This window comes from Sapajus apella, unplaced genomic scaffold (assembly GCF_009761245.1).
Source record: "Sapajus apella isolate SASKATOON/1434 unplaced genomic scaffold, GSC_monkey_1.0 scaffold44, whole genome shotgun sequence".
NCBI lineage: Eukaryota > Metazoa > Chordata > Mammalia > Primates > Cebidae > Sapajus > Sapajus apella.
Window position 1 is genome coordinate 16,711,983 of NW_022436984.1, and position 15,027 is coordinate 16,727,009.

Consider the following 15,027-nt stretch of genomic DNA (forward strand, 5'->3'; position numbering starts at 1 on the left):
ACATCGATCTGGGTGAGATGGTTTTGCATGCTCCCACCTCCCCAACCTCCCTCCTGCAAAGCATTTTAAATTGGTTTGAATTTGGGAACAGGGTTCCATATGGACAGAGCTGGACATTGACAGCCTGAATGTATTTACTGAAGATAACAAATCATTGACAGACTAAATGTAACAGAGGAAAGGCCTGGTCTGCTTGCACTCAGAATCTGACTTTGTAATTGTAGCCTCCTTTAGACAGGCCTAATCAATTAGAAGAGGCTGATTTTAACCAGTTGCAGGTTCATTACCCTGCATTCCAGTTTGTGTTGATGAAAATCAGTTTCAGTCTGTGGCCTGGAATTCATGTACAGCACTTTCGGCAGCTTCTTATATAAACACATCAAAAAAATTTTATTTGGAGTTGCCCTTCTTCTTTAAAAAAGAAAAACCACTTTGCAAATCATGATTAAGACAGAACAACTGAATGTGGATCTGGAGTCATAGCCAGAAACATACATGACCAAGAAACATGGGGAAAGTCAGCGCCTGAGACAGCAACTCGTAAATCCATTGGTGTCAGGGTCGATTTGAGAAGAGTCTCAAATACCCAGCATCAAATGAGCCCAGCTCAGTCATCTCCACAGAATGGAACAGAATGAACTTGCAGCTATTCAAAATGATGACCTTTCAAAGAAAATACATCAAATAGCAAAAAGCCAGGGCTGTAGAAGCACAGAGGGTATCTGAGTAGACTTCACTCTTCCCTGAACGATCAACTAGAAAATAAATGACAAACTTCCAAAAAGAACAAGTTTCCCCGAGAAAGTTCTATGAGGGAACTATACGACACTGTTTAATTTTGATGTGTGATTAGTCTTAAAAAAGCAGAAGGTAGAGCAGTGTGTGGCGGAGCCACTCAAAACGCCATCTACATTTCAAAGATGTGCAACCATTCCAAAATATAGTATAACTAAGAATCATACCTGGCTGTTTGTCCTTTGTAGATTTGTTGAGGCAGCAGGACAACAGGAAGAGAATATCAATATATACAGCTCTGGTCACCAAACATGGATTTTGCCTAGAAAGGTAAAGAACAGAATATATTGATATTTTATCTCCCTTAGGTCTGGGTCTTAGGAAGGAGAACATGGGTATTTTCTATGGTATATGATGGGGTTTAAGCAACTATGGCAAATGGTGAGAAAAGATGTACAATCACTGATGGCAAGAAAATAAGCAACTCGTGAGAAAATGAAATCCTTGACCATATGATAGAGGCCAAGGATATGTGTAGACAACATAGATAAAAGCTCTATGCGTTGGCTTCAAATAAAATAAAATGAAAACAAATACCAAGAATGTATCCTGGTTAGTTGAAAACAAGATGGGGCAGAAGGGGTGGGGAGGTGGTATTCTATTATTCCTTAGGGTAGAAATTTGGAGAAAAAAAATCATCAGACATGAAAATCAGATTTAGCGTTTCGGAGAAGGAAAACTAACTCACATATGAAAAACCATATCTATGGAATTGAAATAACCAGTTCAACAACAGACATGTGGCAAAATTAACAAACATTGGAGATGACATTTTCCCCAATAAACAGAATTTTTTCTTCATTCAATATATGGAGCAGCTCTTTGAACCACACAGTGGAAATAGTAAGTGGGCTCAGATTTGGGGGTCTAAACACAAAAGGAAGAACAAAGACTTGCTTTTTAAGAACAGTACTGAAGGGCCTTGACTCTTGAGTGTCTTTGGCCATGAAAAGGCTAAAACATCTTTGGTGTACTAATAATACAACGCGAGTAATAGAGACAGCAGGGACAGACCTACATTTGGGTCCCGGCTTTCCCACTTATTATTTATGTGACCTGAATCAGACTCCTGACCTGTAAAATGGGAACTATATTATCACCTCTGCTATGGTTTGAATGTCCCTGCTAAAACTCATGTTGAAATTTAATGCCGTTGTAACAATGTTAAGAGGCAGAGCCTTTAAGAGGTGACTGGGTCATGAGGGTTCTGTCCTCATGAATGAATTAATGCTGCTACCTCGGGACTGGGCTAGTCATTTGGAGCGTGGGTTTGTTATGAAGACAAGTTTGGCCTGATATCCTCTCTGTCTTGTGTGCTCTCTTCTGCTTTCACCCTTCCACCATGGGATGACCCTTACCAGATGCCAGTGCCATGCCCTTGGACTTCTCCGGCTCCAGAACCATAAGCTAAATAGATTTATTTTCTTAATAAATTATGTAGTCTGTGGTATTCTGTTACAGAAATAGAAAATGGACAAAGACAGCCTTACTGAGTCACTGTGAGTGTTCAATGTGGTACAGGAAACTTAAAATACCCATCTCAGTGCCTGGCCATGGCAGATGTTCCAGAAGTGTTCATTCCCTGCCCTTGTCTACTTCCAACACGGATTAGGAGATGGCATTGAAACTGGCACAAGTGTTCTGGCAAGTGAGTTTACATGTGGCTTAATCCTGAAATCTATCCTTCTCATTTCCTATAAACAAACAGTTTTACCATTTCCCTAAAGTTTATTCACACCTCTATCCTGAACTGCCTATATCTGGAGCTGGCATATATCTGCCACGAAAAATGTATCAGATACGTTTTTTATTTTTTAAGACAGAGTCTCACTCTGTCACCCAGGCAAGTGGCGCAATCTCGGCTCACTGCAACCTCCACCTCCCAGGTTCAAGTGATTCTCTTGCCTCAGTGTCCTGAGAAGCTGGGATTACAGGTGCATACTACCACACCTGGCTAATTTTTTGTATTTTTAGTGGAGACAAGGTTTTTCTATGTTGGCCAGTCTGGTCCCAAACTCCTGGCCTCAAGTGATCTCACCCACCTTGCCTTCCCAAAGTGGTGGGATTACAGGCGTGAGCTACCACACCTGCCCTGTATCAGATACTTCTGATTAAGATCTGTCCAGTATTAAGGGTCTTTTTGTTGCTGAACTGCCCCAGTTCAGCCCCCATGACTTGCCTCACTTACGTAACTGCTTGCTCTCTGACCTTTACCTAGTGAAACTGCTAGTTTATACATATACCTCAGATCTGGCTTAATTTTATACCTATACCTAGTTATTTGTAAAATTTCATTTTTTTGTTTTATTTATTTATTTGGAGACAGGGTTTTGTTCTATCACCCCAGCTGGAGTGCACTGGCATGATCTCTGCTTATTGCAGCCTTGACCTCCTGGACTCAAGTGATCCTCCCACCTAAGCCTCCTAAGTAGCTGGGACTAGAGATGCACACCACCATGTCTGGCTAATTTTTTTTTTTTTTTTTTCTAATAGAGACAGAGTTTCATCATGTTGCCCAGGCTGGTCTCAAACTCCTGGGCTCAAACAATACACCTACCTTGGCCTCCCAAAGTGCTAGGATTATAGGCATGAGCCACTGTACCAGGTCTAAAATTTCATTAAAAAAAAATTGGTATTTGAGAGGCTAAGGCAGGCAGATCATCTGAAGTCAGGAGTTCAAGACAGCCTTGCCAACATGGTGAAACCCCATTTCTACTAAAAATACAAAAAATTAGCCAAACATGGTGGCACACACCTGTAATCCCATCTACTTGGGAGGCTGAGGCAGGAGAATCACTTCAGCCTGGGAGGCAGAGGTTGCAGTAAGCCAAATCGCCCACTGCACTCTCCAGGCTAGGTGACAGAGTGAGACTGCATCTAAAATAAATAAATAAATAAAATAATAATACGTGCAAAAATAATAGAAAAAATGAAGTCCCTTTTCCATAACCCTGCCCCCTGCCCACCTTCTGTTCCCCTGAGGCAACCACTATTACTACTTTCTAGCACATCCTTCCAGGCACATTCTGCTCTTTTATAAGCATCTATCTGCTACCCACTTGTTTATATACATGGTGGCTTACTATACATTAGGTTCTGATCATTACTTCTTTTCACTAATATATTTCAGATACCATTCTATTAAGAACACAGAGATTTGCCTCATTTTCTTTTCTTTTTCTTTTCTGAGACAGGGTCTTGCTCTATCACTCAGGCTGAAGTGCAGTGGCATGACCACAGCTCACTGTAGCCTCAACCTCCTGGGCTCAAGTGATCCTTCCACCTCAGCCTCCCAAATACGTGGGTCTACAGGTGCATGCCACCATACCCAGCTAATTTTTAAAATTATTTTTTTAGAGATGGGGTCTGGCTATACTGTCCAGCCTGGGGTTTTGCTTTTTAACCTTGCCCCTATCTTTTGTGTCTAGTTTACCCTGGGACTCTGAATCATCACTTCCTGCTGTTACTCTTCCATTCACTATGGAAAGCTCACAATCTATGAAAACTTTAATGATATCATTCCCAATGGTAAAGATTTCTACTGTTTAACAGTTGGGTCTGCCCCCTGCTGAAGCAAGAGCCACTCAGGGAGGAAAGCCAGTGGCCTGAGAAAGCAGGTAAGGCACCTCCTGTGCATCCAGCCTTGAGTTAGGTGCAGGGAGGACGTGCACAGGAGATGGCTTCTGACCTGAGAATTTTGTCTAGTTCTGGAGACAAAAACAAAGACGAACTTTAGAACAGGATGTAAGGTGTTAAGCCAAAAAACAAACAAACAAAACCCACCAGGGTAGACGGGAGAAATGAGGTTATACTTCCAACTGGGCCATGTAAGATGGGAAGAATGCAGAGGCAAAGTTTATAAGGAAGGGCATTTTGAAAGAGGGTAAGTGAGAGGGAATTCATTTGGCTTCTCCAGACCCGAAGAGAGCCAGCCTGGGAAGATTAGAGAATGCGTTGAGAAGGTAGAAATAAGAGCAAGGCAGGTCAGGCTTTTAAGTGATGGGATACTTCACGCTAACTGGGTGTTCCTTAGTATAATAATCGACTGCCTGCTCCCATGGCCTCACAGAGTCATAGCTTCTTGCCCCAAATGTTTTTCTGGTTTTTGGTGGAGCCATACAGAGCCATAAAGAAAAGTTATTGAGAAACTTTGGCTTTCAAGTCTGATGAGGAGCACGGTTTCCAGGAGATTTTCAGCTAAGTTAGCATATTTTTAAAAGTTTCTAAATGAATAGAGGAAAGGTTGACGATCTTAAAAGCCTCCTGCCAGACTGAAGTGTTTTGCATCTTCCCTAGGCCTGGTACAGGTTGGTGACCTTACTGGCCTCCTGGGACACTTCAGGAATCACTGACTGCCCCCACAACTGTGAGGCTTGGGGCCAAGTCTGATGTAGTCAACGAGATCACGGGAGGCTCCCTCAAATGCTGCTGCTTCAGAGTCCAGGAAACAAGATCTGCGGCCACAAAGGAGGCCATCCATGGCTTCTCCTTTGAGATGACTCTGAGAGAAATTCTGGCCTGAAGCCCACTGCTCATGACTCCACCCTTGAGGACAGCCAAGGCCTCATAACATCCCTGTCTGGAGTCACAGAGCTGGGCTTCACTCTGAACTGGCTTCTAAGTCAGGAAAATAATTTTTTTCATTCTTTTTCTCTTGCTATTACTTGGTGTTTGTTCTGACTTGGAAATGGTGCACTGTGAGTTTAGGGTGAGCCAGAGGTTTGTTCTCAGTCTGTCAAGCCACTTTGATGATGGGAACAAAATCCCAAAGAACAGCACGCCAGCTGGACAGGAAACTAAGCCACAGGGTTTTGGTGGGCTTGGGGATTTTTTTTCTGCCCCCAAATGGAAAAATCCTGGCATGGAGCACAGCATAATGAAGATTTATAGTGCTTGAAAAAAATCAGAAGTGATCAGGTTCTAGCAGATGCACTGAAAAGCAGCATAACAGTGGCTTTCGAAGGAGGAAAAGGAATCCAGTACTATGTGGATGAAATTGACATACAGAAGGTGAAATGAAGGCCCTGTTAAGACTCTTGCTTTTTCCACTCTTTTTTACCGTTTGTCCCTTACAAATATCCACTTAAGAACCTGATTAACATGTTTTTGCCTTGGGAAATCCCTGAGCTTCTTTAAATGTCCTGCTCTCTCTCCTAGAAACTGGGAGACGCAGAAGGCAGGCAGAGAGCGGGCCTTCCCAGACATGTCCACAAAGGCCCCAGTGTCTAGAGGACAGCAGGAGTCTTGGGAAATCTGTGATAAATTATTCACTTTTCCTGTCCCTTCCGGAATCCCAGTGGCTGCAGGTTTTTTGTTTTTTTGTTTTTTTAAACTGAGGCCTATTCATTCAGAAGACATTTATTAAGAGGCTACTGAGAGCCAGGAATAGTGGTGGGTTTGGAAATATGAAGATGAAGTGATTCAGTGACATAGTCACTGCCCTCAAGGAACTTAGAGTCTTGAATAGTGTTTTTCAAACTGTAGGTTATGATTCATTTAGTTGGTTATGAAATCAACCAGTGGGTGGTGGCCACCAAAGAGGAAGGAAAGAAAGAAGAAAGGAAGAAAGGAAGGAAGAGGAGGAGGAAGGGAGGGAAGAGGAGAGAGATGGGGGCAGAGGAGGAAGGGAGAGAAGGAGCTAGGAGGAAGACAGAGGGAGGAAGGAGGAAAATATAATCAGAGCGTTATCAAAGTAGTGTAGTAAGGGTAAGCAACGTTTCATTAAGGTTTTTGCTATATATCAGGTTTCCATAAAGTCCTTGCCAAGCATGAATTTTTAACAAGTTATCTTTAAGATGAAAATTACCAATAAAATGCAATAAGCTTAATGGTATCAAGAGAATTATGCTTTGTATCCAAAATGACAGTAGATATGTTGAAAGCAAACATTCCTGAAATTAAATATGCTATATCTTGAGCAAATTCCCTCTCTGTTACATTTTTGACAGATGATTTCTATCTTACATAGCTATTAAAATTTCAGACTACACATGATTTCATGTGTGTGTGCACACTATATACACACAAACATATGCATTAGGCCATATGTAAAAGCTATGTCTTGTTATGAATGGCTGTCAAAAACAAAAACAAAAAAACTTGAAAACCACTAGTGTAGTTGGGAAAACACACAACCACTCATGCTAGAGTATGATGGGTACCCCAAAAGGAGGGGTTGACAGAGTAACTGTTTGTCTGGGTGAGTCAGGAAGGGCCTTGGCAGAGAGCTGGAGAATGGGGAGGATGCAGACCAGGGCAAAGTGTCCCCAACAGAGGAAGTAGCATGTCCAAAGACTTAGGGACATGATATGTTTAGAGAATAACAAGTGCTAAAGGGAAAATGGTATGGGGAGATAGGCAGGAAATGATACAGGATGAGTCAACAGGGTCCCAAAATAGAAGAGGTCTTTCAGAGCTCCAAAAGTTCCAGAGAGTGAAGACCCCAGTGGGACCCTGTCAGCTCAAGTCACACTGGACAGCTGGGGTCCCCACTCAATACTGTGAAGCCTTGGTGGGTTCCCTGGAAGAGACAGTGAATTCACTTTGAACATACCAAGCTCCACCAGAATTTACTGCCATCTTCAGAGGACTGGACACTGCTGTTCTGGCTGTAGGCTGCTAGTGTCTGTTAAGGTCTCCAAGACCCATGGCTTAACTTTATTAATATAGAAACATTTACTGAGAAGTATGGGTGATATCCTACCTGGGGTGGTAAGGGGAGGGAGGGGAAAAGGTTCTGGCTTTGCAGAGGTTATGCTCTTGTTGAGGGAGGGGTATATGTAAAGGGAAAAAATACACATAAAAACAATCAGCATGTCATGGAGGAAGGCTGTAGAGGCACTGGAGAGATCTGAGCTGGTAAAAGAGAAGGAATTCCAGAAAATCAAACAGGTGCAGCTGGCAGGCTCATTCTAGCCTATCTGGGCTAATTCTCTTTTTTTTTTTTTTTTTTTTTTTGGGACATAATGGTTGCTTCCAAGTTTAGCAACTGTGAATAAAGCTGCCATAAACATGCAGGGTTTTTGTGGACATAAGTTCTCTTTTTTATTTATTTATTTATTTTTATTTTTCTAAAAAAAAAGAAGAAAGAAAAAAAAAGAATGAAGGAGAGGAAGAAAGAGAAAGAGGAAGAGGGAGAGAGAACGGGGGTGTTGCTTTATTGCCCGGGCTAGAATGCAGTCTAAAAATGGGTATGCCTATAATTGTGCTTAATAACAGAGAGATGAAAAAAAAATGAGGGAAGAAAATCACAAACAAGCAGCCAACCAATATTTCATTTAAACCTGTAAACAGATGTGATGTGGTACTGATAAGAGTGAATATTTTGTGTATTTAAAGTGGAGAGTTCTATAAATGTTAATTAAGTTTACTTGTTCCAGATCTGAGTTCAAATCCTGGATATCGTTGTTAATTTTCTGTCTCATTGATCTGTCTAATATTGATGTTGAAGTCTCCCACTGTTACTGTGTGAGAGTCTAAGTCTCTCTATAAGTCTTATATATCTGGGTATTCCTGTACTGGGTGCGTATATATTTAGGATCTTTAGCTCTTCTTGTTGCATTGATCCTTTTATCATCATGTAATTTCCTTCTTTGCTTCTTTTGATCTGTTGCTTTAAAGCAACTCCTGCTTTTTATTTATTTACTTATTTTTGCTCTCCATTTGGTTGGTAAATCTTTCTCCATCCCTTTGAGTCTTTGTGTATCCTTGCATGTGAAATGGGTCTGGATGCAGCATACCGAAGGGTTTTGGCTTTTTTTGCCTGTCTGTGTCTTTGGATTGGGGGATTTAGTTGATTTAAATTTAGAATTAATAACAATATATGTGAGTTTAATACTGCCATTTAATGTTAGCTGGCTGTTTTGCCTGTTGTTGATGTAAATTCTTGATTATGTTGATGCTCTTTACTTTTTGGTGTTTTTTAGAAAGGCTGATACTGGTTGTTCCTTTCTATGTGTAGTGGTTCTTTCAGAAGCTCTTGTAAAGCAGGCCTGGTGGTGATGAAATCTCTGAGTGCTTGCTTGTTCACAAAAGATTCTAGTTTTTCTTCGCTTATGAAGCTTAGTTTGGCTGGATGGAAAGTTCTTTTCTTTAAGGATGTTGAATATTGGCCCCCACTCTCTTCTAGCTTGTAGGGTTTCTGCTGAGAGATCTGCTGTGAGTCTGATAGGCTTCCCTTTATGGGTAACCTGACCTTTCTCTCTGGCTGCCCTCCGTATTTTCTCCTTCATTTCAACCCTGATGAATCTGGCGATTATGTTCCTTGAGGTTGGTCTTCTTGAGGAATATCTTTGCGGTGTTCTCTGTATTACCTGGAGTTGAATGTTGTCCTGCCTTGCTAGGTTGGGAAAGTTTTCCTGAATAATATCCTGAAGCGTATTTTCCAGCTTGGATTGATTCTCTTCATCACATTCAGGTACACCTATCAAGCGTAGATTAGGTCTTTTCACATAGTCCCATATTTCTTGGAGACTTTGCTCGTTCCTTTTTATCCTTTTTTCTCTAATCTTGTCTTCTTGTTTTATTTCATTAAGTTGGTCTTCGACTTCTGATATCTTTTCTTCTGCTTGATCAATTCGGCTGTTAAAACTTGTGCATAGTTCGCGAAGCTCTCGTGTTGTGTTTTTCAGCTCCATTAATTCACTTATATTCCTCTCTAAATTGTGTATTCTTGTTAACATTTCGTCAAACCTTTTTTCAAAGTTCTTAGTTTCTTTGCATTGGGTTAGAACAAGTTCTTTTAATTCACAGCAGTTTCTTATCATCCACCTTTTGAAGCCTGCTTCTGTTAATGGAACACACTCGTTCTCCATCGGGCCTTGTTCCATTGCTTATGAGGAACTGTGGTCCCCTGTAGAGGGAGAGGCGTTCTGATTTTGGGTATTCTCAGCCTTTTTAGGCTGTTTTCTGCCCTTCTTTATAGATTTATCCATCTGTGGTCTTTATAATTACCGTCTTTATAATTGGGTTTCTGAGTGGACGTCCAGCTTGTTGATTCCCAGCGCTAAAATCTGAGCAACCCACTGCGCCAGCCAAAACAGCGGCGTTATGATTGATGGTGCTTTTCTGACTCTGCACCAAGAACCGCCGCACCAAGGCAGCGGCAAAACCGCCTCGCTGGCCACAAGAGTTGCGCTGGCGACCCGTGGGGCTCCTCCGCTGGGAATCTCCTGGTGCGTGAGCAACAAAAATTCGTCTGAAAGCGTGGCACCCTCTCCTTCTCTGCGCTTTCACTGGGAGCTACAATCCCAAGCTGCTAGTGATCAGCCATCTCGGCTCTCTCTCCTGGGCTAATTCTCTTAGTTCCTATATAACCAGCTCAGATCACTTCTGTTCTCAAACACAAGAAGCAAGAAGCATTAGAAGCTTCTTGCCACGGAGCCAGAACTGGAGTTAATGAAGCAATATCCTAGGGACAATCAGCAGGCCCATAACAGGCTGAAAAGAAAGAAACCAGATTGAGAGGAAAAGTGGGTGAGGGGCAAAGGGAGAGAAGGCAGATGAGAAGGAGAGTGGAGGATAGAAGAATGGGAGAGGGAGGCCAGGTGCGGTGGCTCACGTTTGTAATCCTAACACTTTGGGAGGCCAAGGTGGGTGGACCATGAGGTCAGGAGTTTGAGACCAGCCTGTCCAACATGGTGAAACCCTATCTCTACCAAAAATACAAAAATTAGCTGGGCATGGTGCCACACGCCTGTAATCCCAGCTACTCGGGAGGCTAAGGCAGGAGAAACCCTTGAACCTGGGGGGAGGGGGTGGAGGTTGTGGTGAGCCAAGAATGCACCACTGCACTCTGACCTGGACAATAGAGTGAGACTCCATCTAAAAAAAAAAAACGAATGGAAGAGGGAAAGGGGAAATTAGTCTACACCATGTTTCCACATCCTGTTAAGATCCCTCCACTTGACACACGTCCAGCCACCCTATGCCCTTTATTCAAAATTCACTTCAAGCTGGGTGTAGGTGGCTCAGGTGCCTAGAATCCCAGCTACTCTGAAGCCTGACATGGAAGGACTGCTTGAGATCAGGAGTTCAAGACCAGCCTGGGCAACATAGTGAGATCCTATCTCAAACAGCAATAACAACAACATCCCCCCCTAAAAACCAACTTGCTTCAAAGCCCCTCCTCTATTTCTAGAGGATTACCTTCCTGACTATCCAGAAAACTACCTCTAAGGACAAGCTGAATGGCTGACTCGACCCAGGATATTTTGTCGACCTTTCCTGTTCTCCCAGAGATCCCACTGGTCATCTTTGTAGTCGTGGCAGTTCACATCACTGTAACAGCTGTCCACAGACCAGACACTGCCTCTCTTTGTATTTGGTTATATCCTGTGGATAGGAGTTAGGCGGTACTTCTTTGATGGAGGCCACATTAAGTCATGTAAATGTGGAAGTATAAATTAAATAAAAAGAATCCGCCTCTGCCATTCCAATTTCCATTTTTTTACCATGCCCCACAGCCAAGTAACCATCATGTGGCACTCATAGAGAAACAATAAGGTATCTGTTTAAACCAAAATGCAAAGTGGTGAACTGTAGAATATATATATATTTAAACAAGTTATTTCCCCCACTGTAGCATGGAGAGTTTAGCTAAGCATGCAGGGCCAGCTGGCAGCAGCATGCAGGACCTGGCTGGCTACCAGGGACTGCTCGTTTACCTTGCCCTCTCTGGGGGAGGTGTGATGGCAGAGCTGCATTTTTATGGTATGCCCCGACATCCATCCTGCCTTTCTTGGCCTGGAGCTTTGCGAGTGTTTATACTCACAGCCGTATGTATATGCGGCCCCACAGCCCTCCTACTTGGATTTTCCTTTTAAAGTGAAGCCATCCTCCATGCCCTGCACTGGTGGTTGACCAACTTATAGGGAATTCTTACAGAGTCACCACGCACAAAGTGAGAGACTGTGAGTCTGTCCAGAAAGTGACTAAAGGTCCAGCCATGTACTGCAGAGCACAGTGGGCTTTCTCTGGAAGAGCAGGTTTTGGTCCTGGGGAATGTAATCTGTGAAAGCAGAGGGTCTTACCCACTCTGCCAAGGTTCTGGGTAGGCATTCAGCAAGGCCCCAGCAGTCTGCAGTAGGTACTTGGGTCCTCTTTTTAGGTTAGGGCCAAAGCCACAGCCTCCTCTGTTTCCCTTAGGAATGCTGCTGCTGGAGGAAGCCCAAGACTTCAATGCCATGGCTTTGCCTTTCCCTCCTAATATTAATCACCTGCCTTTTCAGAGAGCCCCCAGGGAGCCTCCAGAATCCTCATATTTTTCCATCTTTCTATTAGGCATCTTGTTCTCATTACTGTACTAACACTCAAGCTATGTGCAGAGAATGATGAAAAAGAGACCTTGGTGTGGGGCTTGGGGTTTGTTCAAAGCCTGGGGAAACTGCTTTAGAGGGTGTATGTTTTTTATTCCTTTTATGAGAGATGCGTGTTTCCCTCCCTCTGCGACTTGTTTAAAAGTAAAGTTTAATATGGTGCCAGAGAAATTGCTGGTTAATAACTTAATAAGCTATGTGCTAGGAATTATGGGAGAAAAGTAGTATCCAAGAAAACTTTTATTGTACAGTTTGGGGCTTGGAAGATATATAGCTTCAATTCTTATACAGAATGTTAACAGAAGTCCCCTGTCTTTTCAAACCTTACTTTCTCTCTAAAAGCATAAGAAAGAATAAATAGGTGAGGTGAATAAGATCTTCCGGATGCTGCTGGAGCTATGTAAATCACAAGGTGAGAACTTCTAACAGCACTGCCAACAGGACCGCGGTCATGTGAACTTGGCAAGGCACACACTTGGAAATTAGCCCTGGTAAAAATAGTAGTAGTGATAATAACAACATCAACATCTTACTATATTAAAAGTTTTCTCTTTAAAAATATTCTTATTTCATTTTATCTTTATAAAATTCTTAAGGAAGAAAACAGACATTATTATTCCCATTTTTACAAATCAACAAAGTAGCCCAAGATTAGGGCAGAAACCAAGAATAGAATCAAGGTTTTCTAAACAACAAACTGTATCTATGTGTCCCAAACACAATCAGGTGAAAACTGAGTCAATGGGCCAAGCGATCAGAGACCACATAGACTGGTGCTGTATCCTGGTAGCCAGTCTGGTGAAAAGCACGGCTCCAAGTGCAGCAGTTTCTGTGAGGACCAGCATAAAGGCACGTTTTCAGCATGGCAATTATGCTGATCGAGACTTCCTTATTTGACAGTAGACATTTCCTGCATCTTCTCAGCACTTTTATGTTTATATTTCCATTACTCACTATGCCCTCCCTTGCTCTCTTCTATTTCACACCTTCATTTTAGAGCTTCCCACTTTACAGATGAAAACTGAGGCCTGAAGAAATGATAGGCCACGCACCTTGCTGGTCGGTAGTCCAGCAGGGGCTGGACCCCGGACCTACTACCCCTGAGTATACTCTGCCTCTCCTCAATGGCAGCACACTGTGTTTTCTGGCTAGAGGCTTCCACTCACCAAGTGCCTCTAGACGTGACTCTCCTTATGGTTACGCGGGAATGCAGAGCTTGCAACGGGTAAGGGCCCCTCTGGCTTAGGGAGTCCTAGAGTGAGCCCCTGAACTTGTCTGGGAAGGTGTTATTCCCAGAGGCCCCAGGCCAGTCCAGTTGCTGAGGAAGCCTGGTCATCACCAGGGGAAGGAAAGAATAGTGAGACTTTGGAGGACCTCTCTCCAAGATCCTCCCTTGGCCCATTCATGTAAGACCAGCTCATGTTGCCTTCAGCCCTCCTGGAGGTGGCTGAAAGCCTGGCTGCACGGGACAAACATATCAGGGCTGAGTAGCTCAATATGATGGCAGACAAGTGCTCCTGCCAGGCCGGGACACTGCCATAAAGCCTGCAACAGTTACTGACTTCAGTTAAAAGTACTTCTCTACCAGGTCACTCCTGGAAACCAGTTGTGTGACCCAGAAAAACTCGCTTTTTTACGTGTTAAAACTTAGGGACAGTCAGCCAGCTGAGAGTGGGTTTCTGAGGAAAAGGGATATAGAACAGCTAAGTTTTGATGGCAAGAAGGTCTGGAGCATGAAGACCTATCCATGGAGGGCAGCTCCTGAGAGAGGGCCCTCACAGCCCAAGGACATGGAGCTGTAGAATTTTCCACAAGGATGATCAGGCACCAGGAGAGGAAGAAAGCAGGTCAAGAGACAAAAAACAAACTTGCTATTTACATCCCTAACTTGAGCCATCTTCTGAGACAGCCACATCTTTCAAATAGGGAGAAGCTGCCTGCCCCCGTGTCAATTACCTTTTCTACAAATATTGGCTTAGATTAGATCACTGTTTGAAACAGGGAGTCAGGGTGCTTCTCTTAGTCTCTTCTGGGGCTACCAATGGGAGGGAAGCCATACAGGTGGATCTCCAGGCCCCCCACCCCAACTTAAAACCATATTGAAACTATCTCTACTGTCTTCAATATCTTGAATTTCCACATAAGCTTGTTTGACGAAAGAATTCCACCAGATCAGATGATCTCTAAATTCCCTTTACTGTTATAAATTCTGTGATTCTATGGTATTCTTAGCAATGCTGGAAAGACAAAAGCCATGTGGTCTCAAGTGCATACAAGTATCTCTATTCCCATTACTAGTAGGCAGGCAACAGGGGCTTCCAGGTGACAAGGACTGCTGATAGAGAGATTTCTGTTAATCCTGAAGACAGACTAGAAACTCTGATGACCACTGAAGGAGGTTGGAAAGATTTAAAGCATTCAGTGTATTTCATATGCATATAGATAGCAGCCTACTTACCAGTGTCAGCCAGAGCTTGCGACTTCCTTTTAACTCCAGGATCAAGTCCATATTCCTCTGGCTGACATCTGAGGGCTTCCACAACCGGTCTCTTATCAAATCTTGCACTGCTCTCTACAGCACAGCTTAGTCTCCTCACTGGCCCATGATCTATCATATGTACTCCCTCCAGTGTCCCACTGCACACGGTGTCTGTCATCTTGAGGTGTTCTTTTCGCACCACTTTTTGGTGTTTCCAAATCACACTCTACTCTCAAATATCTAACTCCTCTTAGACCTTCCTTATCTCAGTTCACATTCTTTCCTGAACTCTTGTACTTACTGTACGTACTTCTATGTGCTTCACTGTCTAGATTTTCTTTTAGATTCAACCATAACTAAACTCTGACAACAGACTCCATTATATATATATATAAAACTATATAACACACACACACACACACACACACACACACACAC

The 15,027-nt window shown here is 43.0% G+C and overlaps 1 protein-coding gene across 6 annotated transcripts in view; it reads right to left on the reverse strand.

Moving 5' to 3' along the window:
* THADA (THADA armadillo repeat containing) overlaps positions 1-15,027 on the reverse strand; it is a 362,400-nt gene that overhangs the window by 88,050 nt on the left and 259,323 nt on the right. For all 6 annotated transcript variants that reach the window (XM_032239429.1, XM_032239424.1, XM_032239426.1 and 3 more), the window contains one exon: positions 963-1,057. In XM_032239429.1, the coding sequence (XP_032095320.1) occupies positions 963-1,057 (95 nt within the window). The remainder of the gene's footprint in view (positions 1-962; positions 1,058-15,027) is intronic.